The 22,589-nt window shown below is 45.1% G+C and overlaps 1 protein-coding gene across 1 annotated transcript in view; it reads left to right on the top strand.

Moving 5' to 3' along the window:
• Window positions 1–22,589, top strand: part of HAUS1 (HAUS augmin like complex subunit 1) — a 338,749-nt gene that overhangs the window by 205,247 nt on the left and 110,913 nt on the right. The window contains exon 8 of the mRNA XM_078677253.1: window positions 14,927–14,974. Coding sequence (XP_078533379.1) covers window positions 14,927–14,974 — 48 coding nt within the window. The remainder of the gene's footprint in view (window positions 1–14,926; window positions 14,975–22,589) is intronic.

Raw genomic sequence — 22,589 nt, forward strand, 5'->3', positions numbered from 1 at the left:
AGTAGAAATTCTCATAACTCACTGGAAGCATAGAAAGCTCCCAGGCTGCATTGCAAACACAGTCTAAGAAGACTGAAAAGCTAACCTGTAGCTGCATAGCAATAAACTGACACCGTGCCTTTAAGGCACCCATGACCCCCAGTATCCCATCATGCCTCAGGGGTGACAGTTATGTCAGTTGTTCTTTCCGGCTCCTTCAGGAAGGATCCTGGTTACACAGCTCCACTAATTTTCTGTTTTCTGACAGAAATACTTCACTTTTGTCTATTTTTACACTTACTTTGACATTTAACAACTAGTCAAGTAAGATACTGTCTTTTTTTAGTCAGTTTAGTGAACATTTTCTTCTGAGAATGCCTTCACTCTTTGACAAATGTCCATCTTGTGGCAACAAGAAGGCAAAATCAGTCAATCACGACGTCTGTATCTTGTGTCTGCCTGAAGATCATGATCCAGACACCTGTCCTCACTGTGAGCACCTGTCAGGAAGAACTCTTAAAGACAGGGAGAGGATTCGCATTTAGGGCCTGGCTCACAGGTCATCCAGAGGAAGATCTCTGGTGAAGAAGGGTTCCAAGAAGACTCAAACATCTTCAAAAAAGAAGTCTTCACATCCTTCAACATCAGCATCGGGCTCGGCGCTGAGAAGAGAACCACCGGTGGATCAACTCTCGTCTAAACTACCGTCGACGGCGGGCTCGCCGTCGAAGAGAAGACCAGGTACGTCGACGACGTCGAAGGATCCAGTCCCGTCGTCGAAATCCCCTCCGCCGTCGTCAACCGGGCGGCGATCGGCGTCGAGGAATGTGACTCCGCTGCCGTCAACCGGGCGACGGTCGGCGTCGAGATCAAAGGCCCCTCCGCCGTCGTCCACCAGGCGACGATCGGCGTCGAGGACCAAGACCCCTCCGCCGTCGACAGGGAAACGTCAATCGGCGTCGAGGACGCAGTCTCCGTCGGCGTCGAGGGTGTCCAATACCCCTCCGCCGTCGTCGCATAGACATTCGACGTCGAGACAGAGGGCTCCGGTGACGGCTGGCCATCGCCGTTCGACGTCGAGACAGAGGGCTCCGTCGACGGCTGGCCATCGCCGTTCGACGTCGAGACAGAGGACTCCGTCGACGGCTGGTCATCACCGGTCGACGGCTGGTCATCACCGGTCGACGTCGAGACAGAAGACTCCGTCGACGGCTGGTCCTCACCGGTCGATGTCGAGGCAGAAGACTCAGTCGACGGCTGGTCGTCACAGTTCGACGTCGAGGCAGAGGACTCCGTTGACTGCTGGTCATCGCCGGTCGACGTCGAGAGACCATAGATCCTCACATCGGTCGCCGTCGAGACATTCGAAGTCGAGATTGTTCGACCCGCCGACCCCCCAGAGGCGTTCGGCGTCGAGAAAAGAACGCTCGACGTCGAGACATTCAGAAAGAAACTCTGTTGTCATGGTTACAGAGTCAGCTTCTCGGCATTCCACTTCAGTCTTCTGGTTCCTCAACAGCATCCTCGAGGTCCAGCAGCCCTGTCCGCAGATCTCCTGTGCGTCAGCCAGATCCTTCGGCTGCGGAGATCAGACTGTCACCTAGATGGTACAGATCATTGGACCATTGGCGAAGTTCAGGAGCTGCCAAACGTATGTATGAGTATGCCAGCTCTCAACAAGGTTCTCCTCTTCAGAATCTGGTGGAGGAGATGGACAAGCATCGTCCTCCCAGGCGCAAATCACCTGTGAGAACTCCAACCAAATCTCCCAGAAGGCAACTTCCGGTTAGACCCCGATCGACAGTCCGGTCAGGCCTCGCTCGCCCAGAGGGGAAGATCGGGTCAGATCTCGCTCTCCTAGAAGAGAAGAGCATTCAAGACGTGAAAGGAGGCACGGTGCTCACCGTAAACGTCGAAGGACTCCGTCTACTTCATCTACCTCTTCGACCAGGTCTTCCAAAAGAGATTACTCTCCTACACTGACGGATAGTCCTACCTCTAGATCCTCTCCGGTGGATGACATCGGCACTTAACTGGATGTCCTACAAAGAGGAGCTCAGAAGCTGAGCATTGAAATGTCTGTCCCTCAAGTTACTACGACAGTAATTTTTGAAACTTTGCACAAAAAATCTATCTCTCGTCCACTGCTGCCTTTAGTCCCGGGGATTATGGACCCTGTCTAGGACGTTTTCCTAACCCCAGCGGCTATCAGAGCGGTTCCAGCCCGCATACAGAAAAAATACAAACCGGCTTCTTCTGACCCAGTGTTTCTAAAATCTGACCCTCCAGCAGACTCTTTGATAGTGGCAGCGGCGAGAAAGACGCATGCAGTGGCCGCTACCTCTTCAGTTCCACCAGACAAGGACAGCAAATCTCAAGACTCCTGGGGTCGCAAGGTTTGCAATTCAGCTGCCTCCACGCTGAAGGTCTCCAGTGCGGCTGCGCTGCTAGGTAGATACGACAGAGCCTTATGGGACTCCATGGAAAGGTTCAAGTCCAAACTGCCAAAGGAAGACCAGAAGGACTATGAAGAGACTATGACAGAAGGATGTCTGGTGGCGAACCAGTTAATAAGCACAGCTGTGGATGGTGCAGTGCTAGCGGCACATTCCTACTCACATGGGGTTTGTGCCAGGAGATCGGCTTGGTTGCGCCTTACAGGGCTGAAGCCGGATGCGCAGCATCGCATCCTCAATCTTCCCTTTTCGGGTTCCTCTCTCTTCGGGGAACATGCTGACGAAGAGATGACCCGTATGAAGACAGAACTGGACACAGTAAAAGCGGTGGGTTTGGAAAAGAATAAAGAATTCAAACGCCGCTTTAATACCAACAGGGGGAGAGGGGCTCAACAGAGGGTTCAAACCCCTCAGTGGTCCCAAAGTAAGAACCAGGGAAAGACCCAGTTTCGAGGCAAAGCCAACAGAGGTAGAGGAGGTCACCAACAATCCTCTAACACCACGAGAGGAGGAAAGGCCTGAGCAGTGGCTTCCTCTGGCGCCGTTGCCCACTCCAGTGGGAGGAAGTGCTTCACAACACCTGGCAGAGTGGGTCAGCATCACAAAGGATCAGTGGGTGCTGAATATACTGCGCAATGGATACAAGCTTCATTTCCGTGCGCTTCCAAAGAGCATTCCTCCAAAGAACTCTTGCCCTCACCAGCTAAGCTTGCTCCGAAGAGAGGTGAAGGTTCTACTACAAAAAAGAGCTATAGAGGAGGTTCCCCCCCTCAAAAAGGAAAGGGAGTCTACTCCAGGTATTTTCTTGTCCCCAAAAAAGATCAGGGAGACAAGTTCAGACCGATACTCGATCTGCGTCTCTTCAACAAAGTCATCGTCGGAGAAAAGTTCCGCAGGTTAGCTCTTCACCAAATATGCCCACATCTTCAAACCGGAGATTGGATGTGTTCGGTGGATCTGCAAGATGCATACTTTCACATTCCGATTGCTCTACAGCATCGCAAGTACTTGAGGTTCGTAGTGGGAAACAAACACTACCAGTACAAGGTGCTACCCTTCGGTCTCAACTCCGCACCACGAGTCTTTACCAAATGCATGGCAGTGGTGGCGGCTTTTCTTCACAAAAAGGGTCTTTTCATCTACCCATACCTGGACGACTGACTCCTAAAGGGCTCGTCTCCGGTTCAGGTAACGCACGATCTGCATTTTTGCCTACACCTGTTGCACAGACTCGGTCTCCATGTCAACCTGGAGAAGTCAGTCCAGCGGCCGACACAGTCCATCCACTACCTAGGCTCCGTTCTGGACACAAAATTGGGAAAAGCGTTTCCTTCGGAGGAGAGACTTTTTTCCATGAGTCAGAAATGCGAGATCCTGCTAGAGTCTCGGTTTCCAACAGCCCGACAAGTAGCATCCCTGCTGGGTTCCATGGCGTCCTGCATTTTCCTCATTCCAAACGCCAGGCTGAGAATGCGTCCTCTGCAACAAGCTCTAGAGGACCAGTGGGACCAAGCGACAGGGCATTGGGAAGATCGTATTACTCTTTCCCAAGCGACGAGGGATTCCATCAAATGGTGGACTCGGAGAAAGAATGTGCGGGTCGGAGTACTTTTTCACCAACCTCTTCCATCCCAGTCGATAGTGACGGATGCCTCTCTGCAAGGCTGGGGAGCGCACATGGGTCCACTTCAAATACAAGGTCAGTGGTCTGCGCAGGAGCAGACATACCACATCAACATGCTGGAGCTCAGAGCGGTTTTTCTAGCTCTCAAAGCTTTCTTTCCAGCGATCGAGTCCAACTCAGTCCTAGTTCAGACGGACTATACAACCACCGTGTTCTATCTGAACAAACAAGGAGGCACACGATCTCGCCCGCTCTCCCGAGAGGCTCAGACAATCTGGCACTGGCTCCTCCCTCGAGGCCTCACAGTAGTGGCGGTGCACCTTCCAGGCGAGTTGAACGTAAAAGCAGACGCACTCAGCAGGCACTTCGAAGATCAGTCAGACTGGGTGCTAAACGACAAGGTGGTAGAAGAGCTTTTTCGTTGCTGGGGTCGTCCAGCCATAGACTTGTTTGCAGACGATGAATACGCCAAATGCCACACCTTCGCGTCCAGGTTCCACCGACCAGGGACGCAGGGGAATGCTCTTCTGATGGATTAGTCAGGAACATTCGCTTACGCGTTTCCTCCCCTCGCTCTGATTCCGAAGGTAGTGTCCAAGCTCCTCAGGTCGGACATGGAGATGATCTTAATAGCTCCGGATTGGCCACGGAAGTGGTGGTACCCGGACCTTCTACATTTCTCTGTGTGTCCACACAGACGACTTCCTTGCAGGCCGGACCTGTTGAGCAAGATGGACGGGAGGATACTGCATCCCAACCTCCCATCGTTGAACCTAACAGCATGGCACCTGAGGTCCTGCAATATGGACATCTGAACTTGCCTCCCGAATGCATGAACATTTTAAAGGAGGCTAAGAGGCCTTCCACGAGAGCGTCTTATGCGTTCAAGTGGAAGAGGTTTTACTTATGGTGTAGGGATCATCATCTAGATCCTACTAAAGGGCAGGAGGAGGTAATCCTGCCATACCTCCTTTCCTTTTTTTTTTTTTTTTTTTTTTTTTACACATAAACAAGGGAACCCAGAAGGTATAGTATTGTTTTGTCTGTCCTCACAGACTATTTCCTTTCTAAAATAGGGACCACTGTTTTATAAAATATACCTCCTTTCCTTGGCAACTTCTGGATTGAAATATGTTTCCATTAGAGTGCATCTGTCAGCCATAGTGGCGCACAGGAAATCGCCTCATCAGATTTCTTTCTTTCAGGTTTCGGTGGTTAAGGACTTCCTCCTGTGCGAAATCCTTCTCCTCTTTGGGAGTGGAACCTAGTTCTGTCCAGGTTAATGTCACCTCCTTTCGAACCTATCCACAAGGCTTCTTTGCCACTAAAAAGGCTGCTTTCCAAGATAGATGTTGCAATCACATCAGCGCGCAGAGTAAGCGTGATACAAGCTCTCTGTGCGAAGGAACCATATACTGTTTTCCATCACAATAGGGTTGTCCTGAGGGCTCACCCATGCTTCTTACCTAAGGTGGTTTCTGATTTTCATATAAATCAGTCCATTTCCCTCCCTTCTTTTTTCCCAAATCCAGCGACCCCAGCAGAGCGGTCGTTGCACTCGGATCAGCTGTTCGTGAACTATGGTTCGATGAGAACAGGCTTTCCGGCGGCCAAGGGGTCCATCTCTAGATGGATTGTCTCTTGCATTAAATTGGCCTACCAGCTTGCAGGCAAGCCTTTGTTGGTGTCACCCAAAGCGCATTCTACTAGAGGGAAAGCGGCCACAGTAGCTTTCTTGCACGACATTCCAATGTCAGAAATATGCAAGGCTGCGACATGGAAATCAGTTCATACCTTTACGAGGCATTACTGCCTAGAATCTGATTCCAGGGCCGATACTCAAGTAGGACAAGCCTCTTTGAGGAATCTATTTGGGTAGCCTGCGGCCTGTACGAGCTTATTTTTTACTAGGCTTAGTATGGGTATTACTGTATTGTTACTCCTTTGCCCGCAGGGAGATGAGGTGAGGCTCGCTATTCTATTCTAATGCTTGTGACTATTGATGAGAATCCCCTGGAAGAGAAGGATTAGTTATTTACCTGTAATCCTATTTCTCTTCCGGGGGTATCCTCATCAAAGTCATAAGCAACCCTCCCGCCTCCCCGGGCAAAGGACATTCTTTAATAAGGAGATATTGTTAACCTATTTGTTACTGGGTTTGTTTTCAGTCTCCGAAAAGAACAACTGACCTAACTGTCACCCCTGAGGCATGATGGGATACTGGGGGTCATGGGTGCTTTAAAGGCACGGTGTCTGTTTATTGCTATGCAGCTACAGGTTAGCTTTTCAGTCTTTTTAGACTGTGTTTGCAATGCAGCCTGGGAGCTTTCTATGCTTCCAGTGAGTTATGAGAATTTCTATTATTCATGTATGGTGGAATTTCTACACAGCATATTTCAGCTCTGATTTTATTTGGCTGCTATTGCATGTTTATATATATATATATATATATATATATATATATATATATATATATATATATATATATATATATATATATATATATATATATATATATATGAGTATATATATGTGGGGCACATATAATATAGTGTTTCCGGGGTCCCGCACATGGGCGGGAATATTCTAATGCTTATGACTTTGATGAGGATACCCCTGGAAGAGAACTAGGATTACAGGTAAGTAACTAATCCTCATCCACCATGTTTTAGTTTTGCTAACCAGTGCTCTTTTCATGTGCTGTGGTCAAATCAGTGTTTTGAGCATGGCGAGCAACGTTATAGTGTGCGTTGTGTGCACCTTGTCTCATAACTGGTGAATTTCAGCACTTTTATGTGTTTGACCAGAACCATAACTCACTTTTTTACTAGGTTTTGTTTTTTAGTGAATTGATTTATTTAGTTTACCGAGGTGCTTATTTTTTAACACATGCACAGCGGGGGTTGAGCACAGGCATTGCACCGAGCCCCGTCCCAGCAGCGAGCCTCCTGCCATGAGCCACCCACTGCTGTGCACAGCCTGTCTGTGTGCAGTGTGGGTTTTGTGTAGGGCTTGGGTACAGGCCAAGCCTGCCCTGCACCCCACCATTAGCTAACCCAAGCTTCGCTCTGCCTTTGGCTATGCACTGTGAGACTTGAGTGTAGTGCCTGGGCTGCGACCATGCGCGGTGTCCAACTCCCTGGCAGCGAAGAACTCCTTCTGCGTATAGCCCGTGGCGGTTCACAGCAAGGTTGGTTGATGGCAGGAGGTAGGACACAGGGTCTCCCTTTTTCCTTACCACCAAACCCAGTTAAGTTAGTAATGGACCTTGTGGAACAACCATATAAACCATGTGACAGATCATGCTCCCTGTCTCTGGTGCCACACCAGCCTGGGGTGCAAAATGAAGTGCAACTGGAACTTAAGGAATTACAAGATGAGCAACAAAAGGCACCGAAAGCTAAATCATCTGCTCCCCATTACATAATTGTGCTGTCTCCTGCCCCAGAAATCCAACACTTTAAATTGGAGGAGTTTAATTTGCCAAAGATGAGAACATGGCTAAAAAAGTGCCCCATTCAGAACTCCAATATCGAAGCTAATTTTTTTGCAAGAAGTCCACACTTAAACAGGACTCCACCTAGCCCTATCCTCAACCTTTCCCAAACATGATTTCAACCACCTACCATGCATAATAATTAATGTCACTTCCTTATTGAAAACTATAATCATAGAGTAACCCTATCTGAAAACTACTGGAAAATTTCAAATATGAACATTCTCTTAATTACTGCACCTTTCCTGACAAAGAGGCAGGTGCTGCGAAAGGAAACAATTCCTTATGGATATGCAACCCCAACAGGGATGTGCAACCCCAACACAATACCTGATGGATGCGAAATCCATTTAAAAAACTGTGTTCACATGAAGAGCGGCTGAAGACCAGCAATGTTCCACAAAAAGACCCTGCCAAAATTTGACATCAATGATTTTAACTTTTTCAAATGCGAATCACTGCGTTTTCACTGCTTCTCATCTGCAACGTTCTCCTGTTATTATTATGACTCATTTATCAACCTCTCTCATTCAGCACAGCTTTTGCGAATGTCTGTCTGGACTTAGGACCCGCTATTACTTAGGATTACAAAAAGCAGTGAATTCTCGGGGACCTCTACATCTGGTTTGACAAGCCTTCTCTCCAGCATGAAAGCACACTATTTCCACCAATTAATCACTAGTCCAAACCACTTGGTTGGCCTGAACTTTAGATTTACTATGGGGAAGCCTAATTTGGTCTCTGTAAATAACTTTGTTACCTGGCGCGATCATTGTCCTGAGTCTCCATTTTGGGCTGATGTGCGTTCAGTGAAGGAATCTGTTAATCAACCCTGAGACTCAGACCACATGCGTGCTGCCCACTGCGGGCTGATTGAAGCCACCTATGGGTATCCAGCATATTTCCAGCTCAGGTCATTCCCGGCCACCTTATTCCTGAGGCTTGTCACCAGGGACCCCTCCTTATACAATTGCATTAGTTTTCATAATTTTTCTCTCAGACTCGTTGTATCCCCCTGAGTCCTGATGATTATGAACCCACCATTTTTATTAGGATTGAAACGCTGTTGACTTTAAAAACACAGACCCTATATCATGGTTGAGAATTTGTTGTAAAGTGCCAATCTGTTTTTGTGTTTGGTGAACCACTTGTTGATCATGGTTTATCACTTGAGTGTTTCAACTCTGAAGAGGGCACCAAGCCCGTTCATTTTGCACCAATATTCCCTGTGCCACTATGTGTCTTGAAATTGTTCTTCATAAACTCCTCTGAATTAATTTTATTCACCATTTGGTTCTGTGTTACTAGGGACCAGTGTGTTTTTTCTTGGGTCTCGCTTGTTTTAATAGTATACTGAAACACTGGCACTGACACCATTGCTTGGACATTGGCACCATGATATCTTCTGCATCACCGTCATTTTGAATTATCCCTGCCCTGATGGACCCCTCATACCAAATTTGTTTTGTATATGTGTTGAGCCAGGAGTTCCAGAAAGCCAGAGAATAACAGGTGGTAAAATGGTCATCCTTGACAAGTACCCCACCTTATTCACACCTTTTCAGACGCTTTGGCTCATATCCCAGATAGGTTGCCCTGGTCAGTACCTACTCTCTCAATTAATGTGCTGTCCTAAGCGCTGCCCCAGACTTGTGCCTGCCCTGGGGGCACATTAGTGAAAAGCAGACAGACTGTTTGAAATTGCCTGTCCGCCTTTCAGCATGACGGAGGCAATGCTACCTGTATTTGAAAATCGGGCAGCGATTCCCCTGTAGTTTGGTGCATTTACTTACCTGTAGGGGAAGGCCTAGGGTACCTAGGGGAACCCCATTTCCCCTCTTTTAAGGGGTGACCTCGGATTACACACTGTGTCCCACAGTCTGGTGCATTATCCATGTACCTTCTGACAGTTCCTTTGCCTGTAATCCTGCATGTGTATTGTACGAAACCGGCAGAGAGGTATAGTGTTTCCTCATCTGCATGCGGCCCTTTGGTATTGCAAAACAACCTGCATACACTCGCTAAATGTACGCCAGTGTGATCTCAGTGTCCCGGGGTGCAAAAAGCAAGTGCACATGCCTGTTGCATCTCTGGAACACTTTGGATAATACAGCCAATGTACTTGATCAAGAGTCTTTTTAGCATCCAGGGATAAGAACAGGGCCTCTCTTTTACTTTCACTATATCAAAAAGTGCTCCACCTACTTCATGTTCTCATGTCTAATTAAGCCTGCCTGACCAATCCCAGTGGGACCTTACTTAAGCCTATTAGCCAGGACCTTCCTAAACAGCTTTGCTTCCAAGTTCAGTTCTGAATTAGGCTTATCGGAGCCAGTCCCTCTGGTCCTTCTTTGATTTGGGAATGCCAGGGAATATCTTTTCTGTCATTGTCTGCATAATAATTACTTCCTGTGCCTCAAAGTCAGTCTTAACAGCTGTAATAGTGCTCACTATGATTGCTCTTAGCCGTGAAGTGCTGTTCTGGGAGAAAGAGGTGTTTGAACCTTGTAAGCACTTCCTCTTGTGATAAGGAGCTGCCGGGATCTCTTTCCTTCCCTGATCCAGCTAGGAAATGGCACTCCTCAGAAAATCTCTGCAATCCCCAGGCAGCACTCTTCCTCTCATATAAATGCTAGTAATATAGGTGAAATTGCCATAGCATCTCCTGGTCCTTGCAACGATGGACGGCTTATTCATCCCTAATTTCCTGAGTAAGCCTCTTTGCTTGTTTCACCTTCAATCTGCTTACACCTCCCCCTTTAAAATGCTGCCGCTTAAATCTGGATATGGTATACTTATTTTTGTCTAGTATTAACATTTTATCTGCTCCTAGACTCCAGACTTTCTGAGATTGTCAACTCATGCCTCACACAGCTCACCTTGATGTTTATAGTGCTGTCCAGTTATCTTCAGTTTGGAGTCTTAGTTTGGGATGCCCTTAAGGAAGACAGAAACCTATCTCCATACTAATACCCTGTGTTGTATATCTCAAGGTAGAAATTGATGCACATCCTATTTGTATTTAGCACTAAGACTTTTTCAGGGAGTCTTCCATCCTCACACCTCCTACCCCTCCCCCTCAACCCACCTTGACACCTCTCCTGGGGCTTCTAGTCAGTGCTACGAATGAGCTGGTCATGGAACTACCACATCATGGGTCGGTCTCTTTCTAGTGAGCCTCATAAATAGTCATAAGCACTGAATAGTTCCACCCACACTCAGGATCCTGGAACACATTACAAAATATAAATACGTTTGTACATATGTACAACTGCACAATACCGTTCTGTAGAAGAGTGCCACAATAATGAAAATAAGTATGTTTGTAGCCTATTAAAAGCTAGCAAATGACCAAATTTCATTTGATTTTCAAATTTAAAAAAAATCAGTCTAATAAAATAGTCACTTGTTACGTTAAGTGACTAAAAGTATTTTGCAACCCTTTTTTTAAATATATTTAAAGGAAAGACGATGAAGAGCACTGTTAGCAGATAGACTGCAATCTTGAAAGCAAACAAAAAGTGGCGCAGTGCCTTTAAGGGCCTCACTGGCTATTCCCCCTCTATCTATTTATTTATTTATTTATTTATTTATTTATTTATTTATTGCCCACCATGCTCTACAGCCACGGGTAGCAGGGCAGTTAATATTTCCTTCTACAAGACTAGAAGCGCGTTTAAATATTTGTCTGGCAGAAAGTGCTCCTTTTTAGGTCTCGCCTAGCATTGCAGCGCAAGCACTGCTCGCTCTGCGAGATTTATTGTCAAGTAGGACTTTAAGAGAAGGGCTTAAAGCCCCGCCCCTTATTTCCATTGACTAGCTTCACCGTTTATGGTAAACGGTGGGCTGCCATTGGAAATAAGCTTGTTGGGTTGCCTCCCTCTCACTTTTTCGTCCGGCTCGCCTGCTTCACGGATGTCGTGAAGCAATTCCTTATCATTATAGGGGGCCATCTGTGGTTCTGTAATAGAGGCTTGTTTACACCGGGCAGGCACGGAGCGAGGCAGCAGCATGTTTATTTTTGCATCTCGCTTTCACTCAAAGTGGAAGAGGGATGCTAAAATAAACACACTGCTGTCTGTGTAATGGCGACGGCTTGTTTACTGCTGCTTCCACTTGTAAACTTATCTCGTTACATTTGCTGTGTGAGGTCAAATGTTAGAGGCATTTTTCTGAGTGGCCTCTTCCCTTCGTACTGTTGCTGGATCTTTAAGGCGCACTGCCGTCACAGTGAACCTCCGGCAGGCATGAAGACTGCCTCGGATGTAGGAGCGCCTTCATTCCAATGTTAACTTTTTAGTTACATGGAGCACTTCTTCGAAGTGCCTGCGCCGTTAATTCCTGGCTGGAAGCATTAGTTGTGTGCACGTGTGATAAAGGTTTGCCGTGGTATGGTAAATGTACACCATCGCATTTCCCCAGGTCGTCTGATTGAACACCACCTCCCGCCCTTGGCTGCTTGTTATTTGCAGTGTTACAGCAAAGGAGAACAGAAGAATGATATGCAGTGCAGACATTGGATGTAAGTAAAATAATGTCTTTAAAGGTTACAGGTCAAACGCGTCTAATTGACATAAATCAGCACCTACGTTAGTGCCTCCGCCCCATTCTTCCATCATTCTTGCTGAGGTCTCCATTTCAGGAGAAGAGGGCGACCTCTTCTGTGATATGAAGACGTATGTGCAAGGTGTAGCGCTTTGAAGTTCATACTATGTCACACTGTCAGCGCATTCATCAGTGCCCCATGACCCATACTTTCTTAGTTGAAAGGATGGCGGCTGATAAGTCCTCGGAGACAGAAAGGTGTTTTTTGTGCTACAAATCCACTGTCTCCTCCCTCCCCCTCCCAAAAAAAAAGGCATGACCGTAAATCTTCAATGTAAGGCAGTAAGGTGGGGAATGCCTAGACTTATTTCTTTCATTGAAGGTGTCGTCCACGCTGTAAACCAAGAGGTGCGAACTTGCCGTTTTGTTTACAACAGGAAATCAAGGCACGTTTACCAGTAATTCAACTATACATCCACAGCGCGTGCCGTCCTCCATTTAAGTTCAAAGAAACTGACATCGTCTCATAGCTAGGCATACAAACAAAGCACTGGACTGGAGTGACCGTACCTCCACGATGACCTGCTTGCCCATATTAAGTATACGTCTGCACCTCGAGCTGTGCTAAGAGCTGTAAAATACAACACCTGCGTGTTTAAGGCTCTGGTCACATTTCACATACCGTAAATGACACCTCTAGTTGTGGCACATCTATCATTTCCCTCGGTAGCAGCTATTTTGTATTCCTGAGAAGCTCTCTGCTATGGCTAGATTATCAGCACAAGGTTTATCATCCCTAGTTTGTCAACATTACTCTCAGATTTCTATTATGGGTACTCGCTAACCCCTTATGTGGTCATGTTTTCTCTTCCACATCTAATGTTAGCACCCCTAATTCTTTGCATAAATTCTTAAACAAATATAAATGCTCTGGATGTAGCCTCCAGCATATACACAGTATGTGGATAGATTTTCTAGAGCCTGCAAACGTGGCATTTTGCTCCTAATTGAAAAATGGCAGTCAATGATTTCCTAACCCCTCCTTTTAGGAGAGGAAAACATGTTTCTGGTGGAACTCTGTCAAGCAACATTATTTACCATGAAACCAATGGCCGTGCACCCACACTCGTTTTGAAAGCCGATACCTACACCACATGGAAGAGAAAATGAGCTTAATTGTAAAAGATCTGTTTCGCTGCTCACACTTGCATATGTGTTGTTGCTGTAAACACGGCATGAATTGCCCTCAATCACCGACTGTCAATCCTCACACAGAGACTGGAATCAAGTTGCCAACTTCCCAAAATATTTAATGTACATATCAAGCTACATTTGCTGTAGCTTTGTGTCTCTAGCGCTTATGCAAAAAGTAAACTCTAAAAATAACCGCTTAACTGCGGCGGAATCGGTGGAATTGCCGCGGTGCGGCGGCTTAAAGGAGTGGGCAGGGCCTCGGCGGCCAACGGACGCACCAACGAATGGAAGGGGTTAAATAGCAATCGGCACCATGTTTAGCCACAAAACATTGGTGTTTGAAAACTTGCTCTTTCTGTTCGCTTTACTCTCCCAGGTGTTTTCTTTTCGGCTTGATTTCTTTTTTGGGTGGTTAGGTTTGGTAAAAAATAATTCTGCCGAAATAAGGAATCGTCATGCTCCCTAACATAGTCCCACAGTCATTTCCGCACTTCACATATTACTACTGTGGCTGTTTTGGAAGGGTCTTTCATGGCTGGTAGCAGGAAAAACATATTTTTTAACCAAACAACAATTCCAAGCTTGTTTGCGAAAAACATTACTGTAGCACAGCCTTTTGGGGGGAATTTTGTAACTGTTTACTCTATAAAAGGGAAGTTACAGTAGGAGAACGTGTTGGAAGGTTGCCTTTGTCACTTTTAATGACAATGAACTATTTCATCTGGCCTCAACCTTTTCAGTGTTTCAAACATGCCATTTCCAGAAAGCAAAGTGCTGTGAGTACACATAAACAAGCATTTGCAATGCAACAGGTCTCGCGTTTATACGAGTTTAAGCTATTGACATTGTAAATGACAATGCCTTTTATTTACGTTTCAAAAACCAATTGATGCTTGCTGTCTCAAAAACACTAAAACGGGAGCAACATGAGAATGGAAAAGCCTTACAAATTTGCTCTTAATTCGTCTCAATCCTGAGCACCTACCCAGCTATGGACCCTAATTAGGGAGGATGTCCAGGATTGAAGTGCTCCATTGGCGGACGCGATAGCGGACTGCCGCTACAGTTGTAAGACTTACCTTTTGTATTGTGTTATAGCTGTCCGTCTGAGATCCGAGATAATATACAGGAAGTGACATAAATTAAGAGTGGAAAGAGAAGAATTTTCAAAAGATTTTCTTTTATTTAAGATTATTAACGTTGACAGTGGTGTTGATCTTTGGGGGGGGGGGGCACCTGAAAGAGTTATCACTGATGACTGGCATGGGCATAATGATGCTTAAAGATCATGGTTATGTTAAGTAAACGTCTAACACATTGATCTGATTTCATTGTTTATCAACTTGTTTTTTATTACATTTTAAACAAATATATTTATATTTGAATAGGGTTTTGTTTCCAAATATTTTAGCAAACTCCTTCATAAAGAAAGTAACTTTGATTTGGGTTACATATACTTGTTATGAACCCAGTTGGTAGCGAAGGGGTATGGGGAACAGTAAAGAATAGACTGATTGTTTGACTTTATTTTGACTTTTAGTATTTCAATGCTTACATGTAAGTGATAGTTCATAATAAAACCTTTTGTGGCAAGCATGCATTGTAACATATGTGTTTCTCCTTTTTATTAAGAATCTCTTCATTGCTCAGGCAAAGGTTGACGAAGCAAGGAGGGAGTTGGTAAGTGATCCAGTGAACTTGAGGGAAAAAAATACTTACATGACACAATTTTCTATTTTACCCCTCTGCATTTTGCTAAAGGCTAGGTGCCTGAATAGTTTTTCAACAGGCACTAAGTGAACCATTGCCTCAGTTCACATATAACTACTGTAATCTTTTCTCGATCTGGCTTGACCGTGCAGCAGCCTCCCAAAGCCTTTCTCCCTACTCTTCTACAAAATTGACATTGGGTGGGCTTCATATAAATATCAACTCCTAAGTTGTGCTCCATTGCTATGCACGAAGTTGCTGGTGGGGACTATTTGGTAAAGATCGATGCCATCTTGTTAAGAAGTATTCCTTCACTTAAAACAACACTTTGCAACATTAGAATAAATGGAATTTGAGTGCAGAAACCGAACTGCTTTCTGGTTAATGATACATTTGTCAGCAATCACACTATTTTCGTGCTTTGTTTCTTTAACCACTAAGTGTTAGGTGGTCTTAATTCAAGTCAAGTCAATACAAGCTTTATTCGATTAGTTAAAATCATAAAAGCAATACCATCTCAAATAAAATCAACAGTGCGTATATTAAAAACATTTCATATAAAACATTATAAAAAAAATTCATATATTTACATTAGTTAGAGCATTTCATGGTTGAATTAACAAATAGTGAGTAAAAGCAGATTTCAATGGTTATTTAACTTCAAATTTTTAGACTTAATACGCATAGCTGTGACTAAAAAACTTGCGACCCCAAATATTACTCTGGTGCTACACTTTTTTTTTTTTTTTTTTTTTGTATTTATTTTATTGTTCAGTTAATTAAAACCTTAACAAAAATGTCCATTATCGGTCTTAAGCATATTTAAAATGTAATCATTGAAAAAGGTCAAATACAACACATTTCCTTATCTCAGCTTAAATTAAAATTTTGATCATTGAGTTTAGTCATCTCTTTAAAACCTAATACTTGTAATTAAACGAATAACTAAAAAATTAGTAAAAAAATAAAACAAAATCTTAGTCTTTACATTGCGTTCACAAGTTTTTCAAAGATCTGCAAGAACTTTACGATCTTGCAATTAGTTTGTGGTGACGTTGCGTCCAGACAGCCAATTACTGCAGTCCTACAAGTTCGTAGTTTCCTTGCCAGGAATATGTTCCTTAGAAAGCGCCTTCGCTCCGTTGTCAATGGTTTGCAGATACATATTATATGAATAAGATCTTCTTTTACATGCCCACAGAGGCGGCAAGAGACGGATTCTGTATGTTTCCAGGCTGGCTCGTCGGCCAATGTTGGAAATTTGCCGAACCTCAATGCCATCAGCTTTCTTTTGATAAAGACAGAGTATGTTGCGTCCAGATAAGCCGCTGGGGTTAAGGATCTGTAACTATTGATCAGGGTCCAAGAGTGTGAGCGATGTGAGAAAATGCCTTTGTCCATAATCAGAGAGTGAAGTTTTACGGCCTTATTTAGTGCCTGTTTGAATGATGAAAATGGCAAGTTTTTGTCCCAAAGATTAGCGAAGCATGTTATCTCCAATGCACTAGTCAGATATTGGTTTGCTTCTGATTTTTTTTTGTGTTTCTAATTCCTGCCATAGATATCTGTTCAAATTGTTAGCTGCGGCTTTCTTTTTGATCCGATACCACTCCTTTAGGCATGAGTAAAGCCGTCCCAAGCTTTCATTCTTTAGTCCAAACTCTAAGCGAATTTGTGCTGGTGAAGCAGAGTTCGGCAGTTGTAGTACCTGTTTGTAAATTTTGGTAATTAAACTGTTAAGGAGAACGGAGTCCTTGCAATTCATTGCTACACTAGCGTAGGCTAGGGTTGGAAGAGCTTTGTTGGCAATCACTGTAAGTAAAGGTTTTAAGGAAGGACCTTCCAGCTTTTTCGATAGAGTACTAAGAGCAAATGTTAAGGCTCTTGATCTATATGTTAAATAAGTTTTCTGGGCCTTTAAAGTGAGCTTGTCGTCGATGTAATATCCCATATATTTGTAACTTGTCACCCTTTCCAGCTGTTGTCCTTCTAGCCAAACATTGTGTGACGTTATATGCCGATTGGTAATTAGCATTGTTTTAGATTTCGAGAAATTAAGAGCCAAATTATTTGCAGACAGAAAAGCTGATAGAACCGATAGCTGTCTTGATAAGCCAACCTTTGTCTGACTCATGAGGACGATATCGTCGGCGTAAGCCAGATGTGTCAATTGTAGGTCGCCTAATTTTGGCGGGTGGGCGTTACATCCGTTTAGCTTTGCTGAGAGGTCCGAAATGAATAGATTAAACAGATGCGGAGCCAGGACGCATCCCTGTTTTAAGCCAGATGTTGTACTCACTTTTTTTGATAGTCGTGACCCATCCCCTAGCCTTACTTGCGTCCAGGTGTCGGAGTAAAATAGCAGCAGACCCCTTAGTAAGTTTTCAGGAATCATCCAGGCTCTTAATTTCGCCCATAATAGGTTCCTGTCCACACTATCGAAGGCTGCTTGAAGGTCAATGAAGCACAAGTTCAGATCCTGTTTGATGCGCTTACATTTTTCTGCGATCATGGAGATGGATAAAATATTTGTTATAGTTCCGATCCCTTCTCTGAATCCTGTTTGGTTAAGTGGGATCAAGTACCTCTCTCCTGACCATTTTACCAGATCAACTAATAATAGCGATGCAAAGTATTTGGCTTCCACGTCCTGCAGGGCGATTAATCTGTAATTGGCAGGGTTGGATCTCTCCCCGCCCTTATATATTGGCATTGTGATGGAACCATGCCAGCTCTCAGGCACTAGGTTGTATGTTTGAATGTCTGCAAAGAGTTTCTCAAGCAATGGGCTCCAGTATTCCGGTGCATGTTTGAAAGCAGCTTGCGGTATGCCGTTTGGCCCAGGGGCCCCGTTACTTTTGCCCCTCTTGATTATTTTCGTTATCTCCTCAACGGATTTTTTTCCGTATGATGCGACAGAAGTTGGATATTTAGGCTGGCTAGTAATTGGTGATTGACTGGTGTAGGCTTCTTCCAGTGTCCTTATTTGTTGATACGATGATAGCTGTGTATTCCCGATGGCTGTTGCTCGGTGAACTTTAAACTTGGAACAGAGGAAGGTGACCCATTCGGATTCCTGGACATTTGAGGTCAATACATTGCGCGGTCTTGTTCGTTTACAATTGTCCAGAATTTGTTCGAATTCGAAAGTTTTGAGCTAAACAGCAAATTAGTCCAGAAATTGTCGTTAGCCTTCCTTTTGTGTTCCCAGACCATCTTTTTATATAGTCGTCTTTGCGCGTAAAAAGTGTCCCAATGCTGCGCATCTTTATCCTGCATCTGTAGCTTCTTTTGAGTTCTTCGTAAAGTCCTCTTTAGTTCTAGTAGTGTTTTCGGTAGTTTACTGTTGAGCCTTACTGTTTTGGCCTGTTTACCCGGTAATTTCATTTTTGTCATCAATTTATCCAGAAAAAGATTCCATGCCTGGATATTATTCTTTGGCTCATCACCCACATCTTTCATTGTGGCCTTTATTGTTGAAAACCAGACCGTTTTATTTGCTTCCGACCAATTAATGCGCTTTTGGTTAATTGTGCTTAGGTGACACTCCAGTATATGTGATGGTTGGAATCTTTCCGTACGGAGGTTAAATTTAATGTGCTGCATCGCATGGTCACTCAAGGGCGTGTATTCAATGTAGAAGGATTCTACTAAATGAATTAATGGTAGGCTTACAACTGTGTAATCCAACGTTCAATGAGAATGTGGACCGTAGTAAGTTTTTTTCGGAGGACGATCTTCGTTGGTCCTGCCATTCAAAACGCGCATACCTAGATACTCTAGTTCTGTCACAAGGTGTAAGCCGAGCAGATCCTTACGAGCTCTCGACACGCTGCGTGATTGCTGGGGAACACTCCAGTACATGTTGTCTGCAGATATTTCGTCTTCCTCAGTGGAGTATATCAAGTTCGAATTGAAATCTCTGGTGCTACTCAGAAGTTGTAGATAACTGAGAGCGGGACAGACTTGTATAAACCCTGCATCTCTTAAAATGGTATTTAAAACTGTTTCCTACATTCATCATAATGGCCGCAAAACATAATAAAGTGCATCAGTGTCTGTTCGGAAAAACTGTCACAGCTACAGGGGATAGATGTATCGTGTTTTCCCCATACTGGGTAATTCCCCAGAGAATATTGAATAATAAGTCTAAATCTCACAAGGAGGTTACGATGGTAGGGCCGAGTCACAATGGACAAATAGGGTTCCAGTTTAGGGGTGGTCTGAAGTATATAGTTAGCCCTGACCCCTGGTTTTTGGACCTCTATTTCCTCCCGTTCCATCACCCTACGTTCCAGAAAATTGTTCTTAATCCACAATACATCACCCTTCTTGATGGTACTCGGGGCAAGATATAGTTCTGGTCTCCCCAATTTAAAAAAGGTGTTTTTGATGTAAGCCAACCATGGAATTTTGTTGACTTTGTCCAGTGCCATGCAGTCTTTGAGGATAGCATGGTTTAAACTGATGTCGGAATTCAACCAGGTCTTGGCCCAGCAGGTCAGGGGTGCTAGCTGTAATTGATCACTGATGTAGCCAAGTCCTACCTCAGTATGGACTGATAGCACTGGGGTTGATTGGGGGACTACTAGAAGGGATCTAAGAAACTTATTTTCTGTCACCTGGAGTTTATCTTGTGGCAGGTAGCCCCATATGGAGGCACCGTACCTAGCTATGGAAAGGCTTTTAGATTTATAAACTGCCAACAGTGCTTCTACAGGGCGTGATCCCAAGCATTTAGCAAAGCTCATTAGAGCGGAGTTAGTTCTGGTGACAGCTAAACCTTTTGCATTTAGTTGAGGTCTCCAGGTGCCCCTTTCATCAAAAAGGACACCCAGGTAGGTGAAAACCGGAACCCTGGAAATTACTTCACTATTGCAAAGAAACCTTCCAAGCTTTGCAGTTTTGGAACGCCTCCCCGCAACCATGACGTGTGATTTGTTGTTATTTACCTGTAGATCCAAGGAGGACATAAATACCCCAAAGTCGTCCAAGAGTCTCTGCAGCCCTACCCCAGTACGGGTGAGCAGAACCGCGTCGTCCGCGTAGAAGTGGACCCTTTCAGAGTTAATTCAAGGGAATTTATGTAGAGGGTGAATAGGAGGGGTGCCAAGATGCACCCCTGCCTAACTCCTCGTTTTGATTTAAAAGAACTGGTAGTTCTACCCTCACTGTTGGTTCTAATGGTGGCCCGCAGATCTTGATGCAGAGCTGCTAAGTAGTTTACCAGTGGGGGGTCAATCCCTATGTTGATTAGAATAGCCCAGAGTTTCCCACGGTTGACTAGATCAAAGGCCGATGAAAGGTCTTAATACAAATTCTGCAGTAACTTATGGTCACTTTTTTTAATGTCTCCTGTTAGAAATTGGGTCTCTGATTGCCTGGGATATAAACCCTGGTCAAGTAATGACCACAATACTAGTCAGCGTAAGGTACACACCAGGTTATAAAAATGGAGCTTCATTGTAATAAATAAAACAGGACCAAAATAATAAAAATACAATTAGTAGAACTGAATTTTAAAGTTTATTGTGGAAAATAGCGCTATAAACCACAAAGCGCTATTTGAGATATCTGGTTGCGCATGACTGGGACAAAGTCACAAGTTGAGGCCAACCGCGATGGAGTGTGGGCTGGCTACAGGGACCCAGTTAGGCCCGCTGAACAGAGTACCTTAAATTCTGGCTGTGGAGCATTGTGTGGATCCGTGTCGAAGATGTGTTGTCCAGCTGAAGCAATGCGTTGCTTCCCGAGATGTGTGGAGATGTGCGGTGCGCTGTCCTGTTGCGTCGGCGTCAGGATTCCATCAACAGGGCTTGCGATGTGAAATCCAGTGTTTGGGATGCAATGCACAATCTGTTCAGATGAACGGTGAAGCTGCAATGCAGAGTTTTGTCAGCGGCAGCGAAACTGCGGTCCACAAGAGAGGCGAGAAGCTGCCCTGGGGACAGCGTTGCACAGTGGTGGTTCCGAAGGCAGTGCATATGTCTCAAGATCCGGGATGCAGTGGTGATGCAAACCTTTTGCAATGGGTCCAATCCATGTAGCAGCGACGATGCAGTGGTTCTGTTCGGGGATGCGCCGCTCACCCAGGGAGATACGTCGGGTCTGCTATGGGATGCGTTACTCAACAGAGGAGATGCGGTTGTTCACTGGTAAGCACCTTAAGCCCACTTCTTTAGGTGGGGTGGCAACACTTGGTAGAGTAGACTCCCAGATGGCAGAGTCCATGTGCAGAAGGAAGTAGGTTGGAAGCCTGTTACGTCCCTGAGGCTTTAGATCATGATGCTAGCCAAGTAGCCCTTTGAGTTACTCTGGGTTTGAGAGGTGGAAGTCCAGTCCTCCTCTCCCAAGCAAAAGGGCAGCAGATCAGCACATCAAAGCAGGAGTCCTGCAGAGTGCAGTCCAGCAGAGGGGCAGTCATTTAGCAGCACAACAGTCCTTTGTCCCGACAGATCACCACAGGTCCAGAAGCTTACTGAATAGGTCGTGTCTAAGGTCCAGTACGTATACCCAGTGGCGCCTTTGAAGTGGGGAAGACTTCAAAGACATGCCTTTAAAGTGCACAGATGTCCTCCTCTCCTGTCCTGGCTCCAAACCCACTACAGGGGGTATGCTGGCCCCTTCAATACGGGACGCGGCACGAGCTCCTTAGTTGAAGCTAACTCGAGCACTGATTAACATCATACCTCACTTGCTGCTAAAAATCGAGTGCACTCTGCACTTTATTGGGTTTTAATTTGTTCTGGTGAAATACTTTGCTGTGTGTAAAATTTTTACTTTGGGATTTGAATTTGGAGGGAGGGGGAATTGAACCGGTCTTCAGAGCTCTAAGACTGCTAGCCGCCACTTTCCTCACTTCGGCGCGGTCTAGTGGTTGAAGCTGGCCCCTTCAAAACAGGACGTGGCGCGAACGCGCAGCAGGCGCGCCTAAGGCAAGCCCTTCTGCGCCCGTCCGCATCCCGGAAGGGTCCGGGCCGACCATGCTGCCGGTTTAGGCCTGGATCCCTCCCAGGTAATTGTTTATGGCAGGGAGGACCTGCTAAACCACGCCACGGGTTTGGTGTGCAGACCCCACTTATTGAGGATGGGGAACAATTTCCCCCTGAGGTGTAAAAAGTGTGAATGGTCATCTTGGCCATTTCTTAGAGAGCACAAAGTCAAGTGGTATATGATCACCTCGACCAGATGTGCTCTAGACACATATTGGAAAGTTTCTTTACTGAATGTTCGCTCCTTAAAGAAACATGAATTGGAAGTTTGATTTTTTTTTAACTGACTCCTCCCCCTGATCTGTTATTTCTTACTGAAACTTGGCTAACGGATGCTTCAAAACCCACTATTGCCAATGCAATCCCCATGGGCTATCAGATTCTGAGGAAGGATCGTCCTGTGGGGAGAGGCGTGGGGTTAGCCATTATATATAGGAGCGCCTTCACTTGTATTCCTCTAGCTGATGTGGAGATAGAGGGGGCAGAGAGTCTGGGTTTTCTCCTGTCACTCTCGGCCCACCAATCTATGGCAGGAGTAGTAATCTACCGGCCACCAATTGGCGAAACAATTTTTGGTTTCTATTAGCCATGCT

Source organism: Lissotriton helveticus, chromosome 2_1, assembly GCF_964261635.1.
Source record: "Lissotriton helveticus chromosome 2_1, aLisHel1.1, whole genome shotgun sequence".
NCBI classification, from domain to species: domain Eukaryota; kingdom Metazoa; phylum Chordata; class Amphibia; order Caudata; family Salamandridae; genus Lissotriton; species Lissotriton helveticus.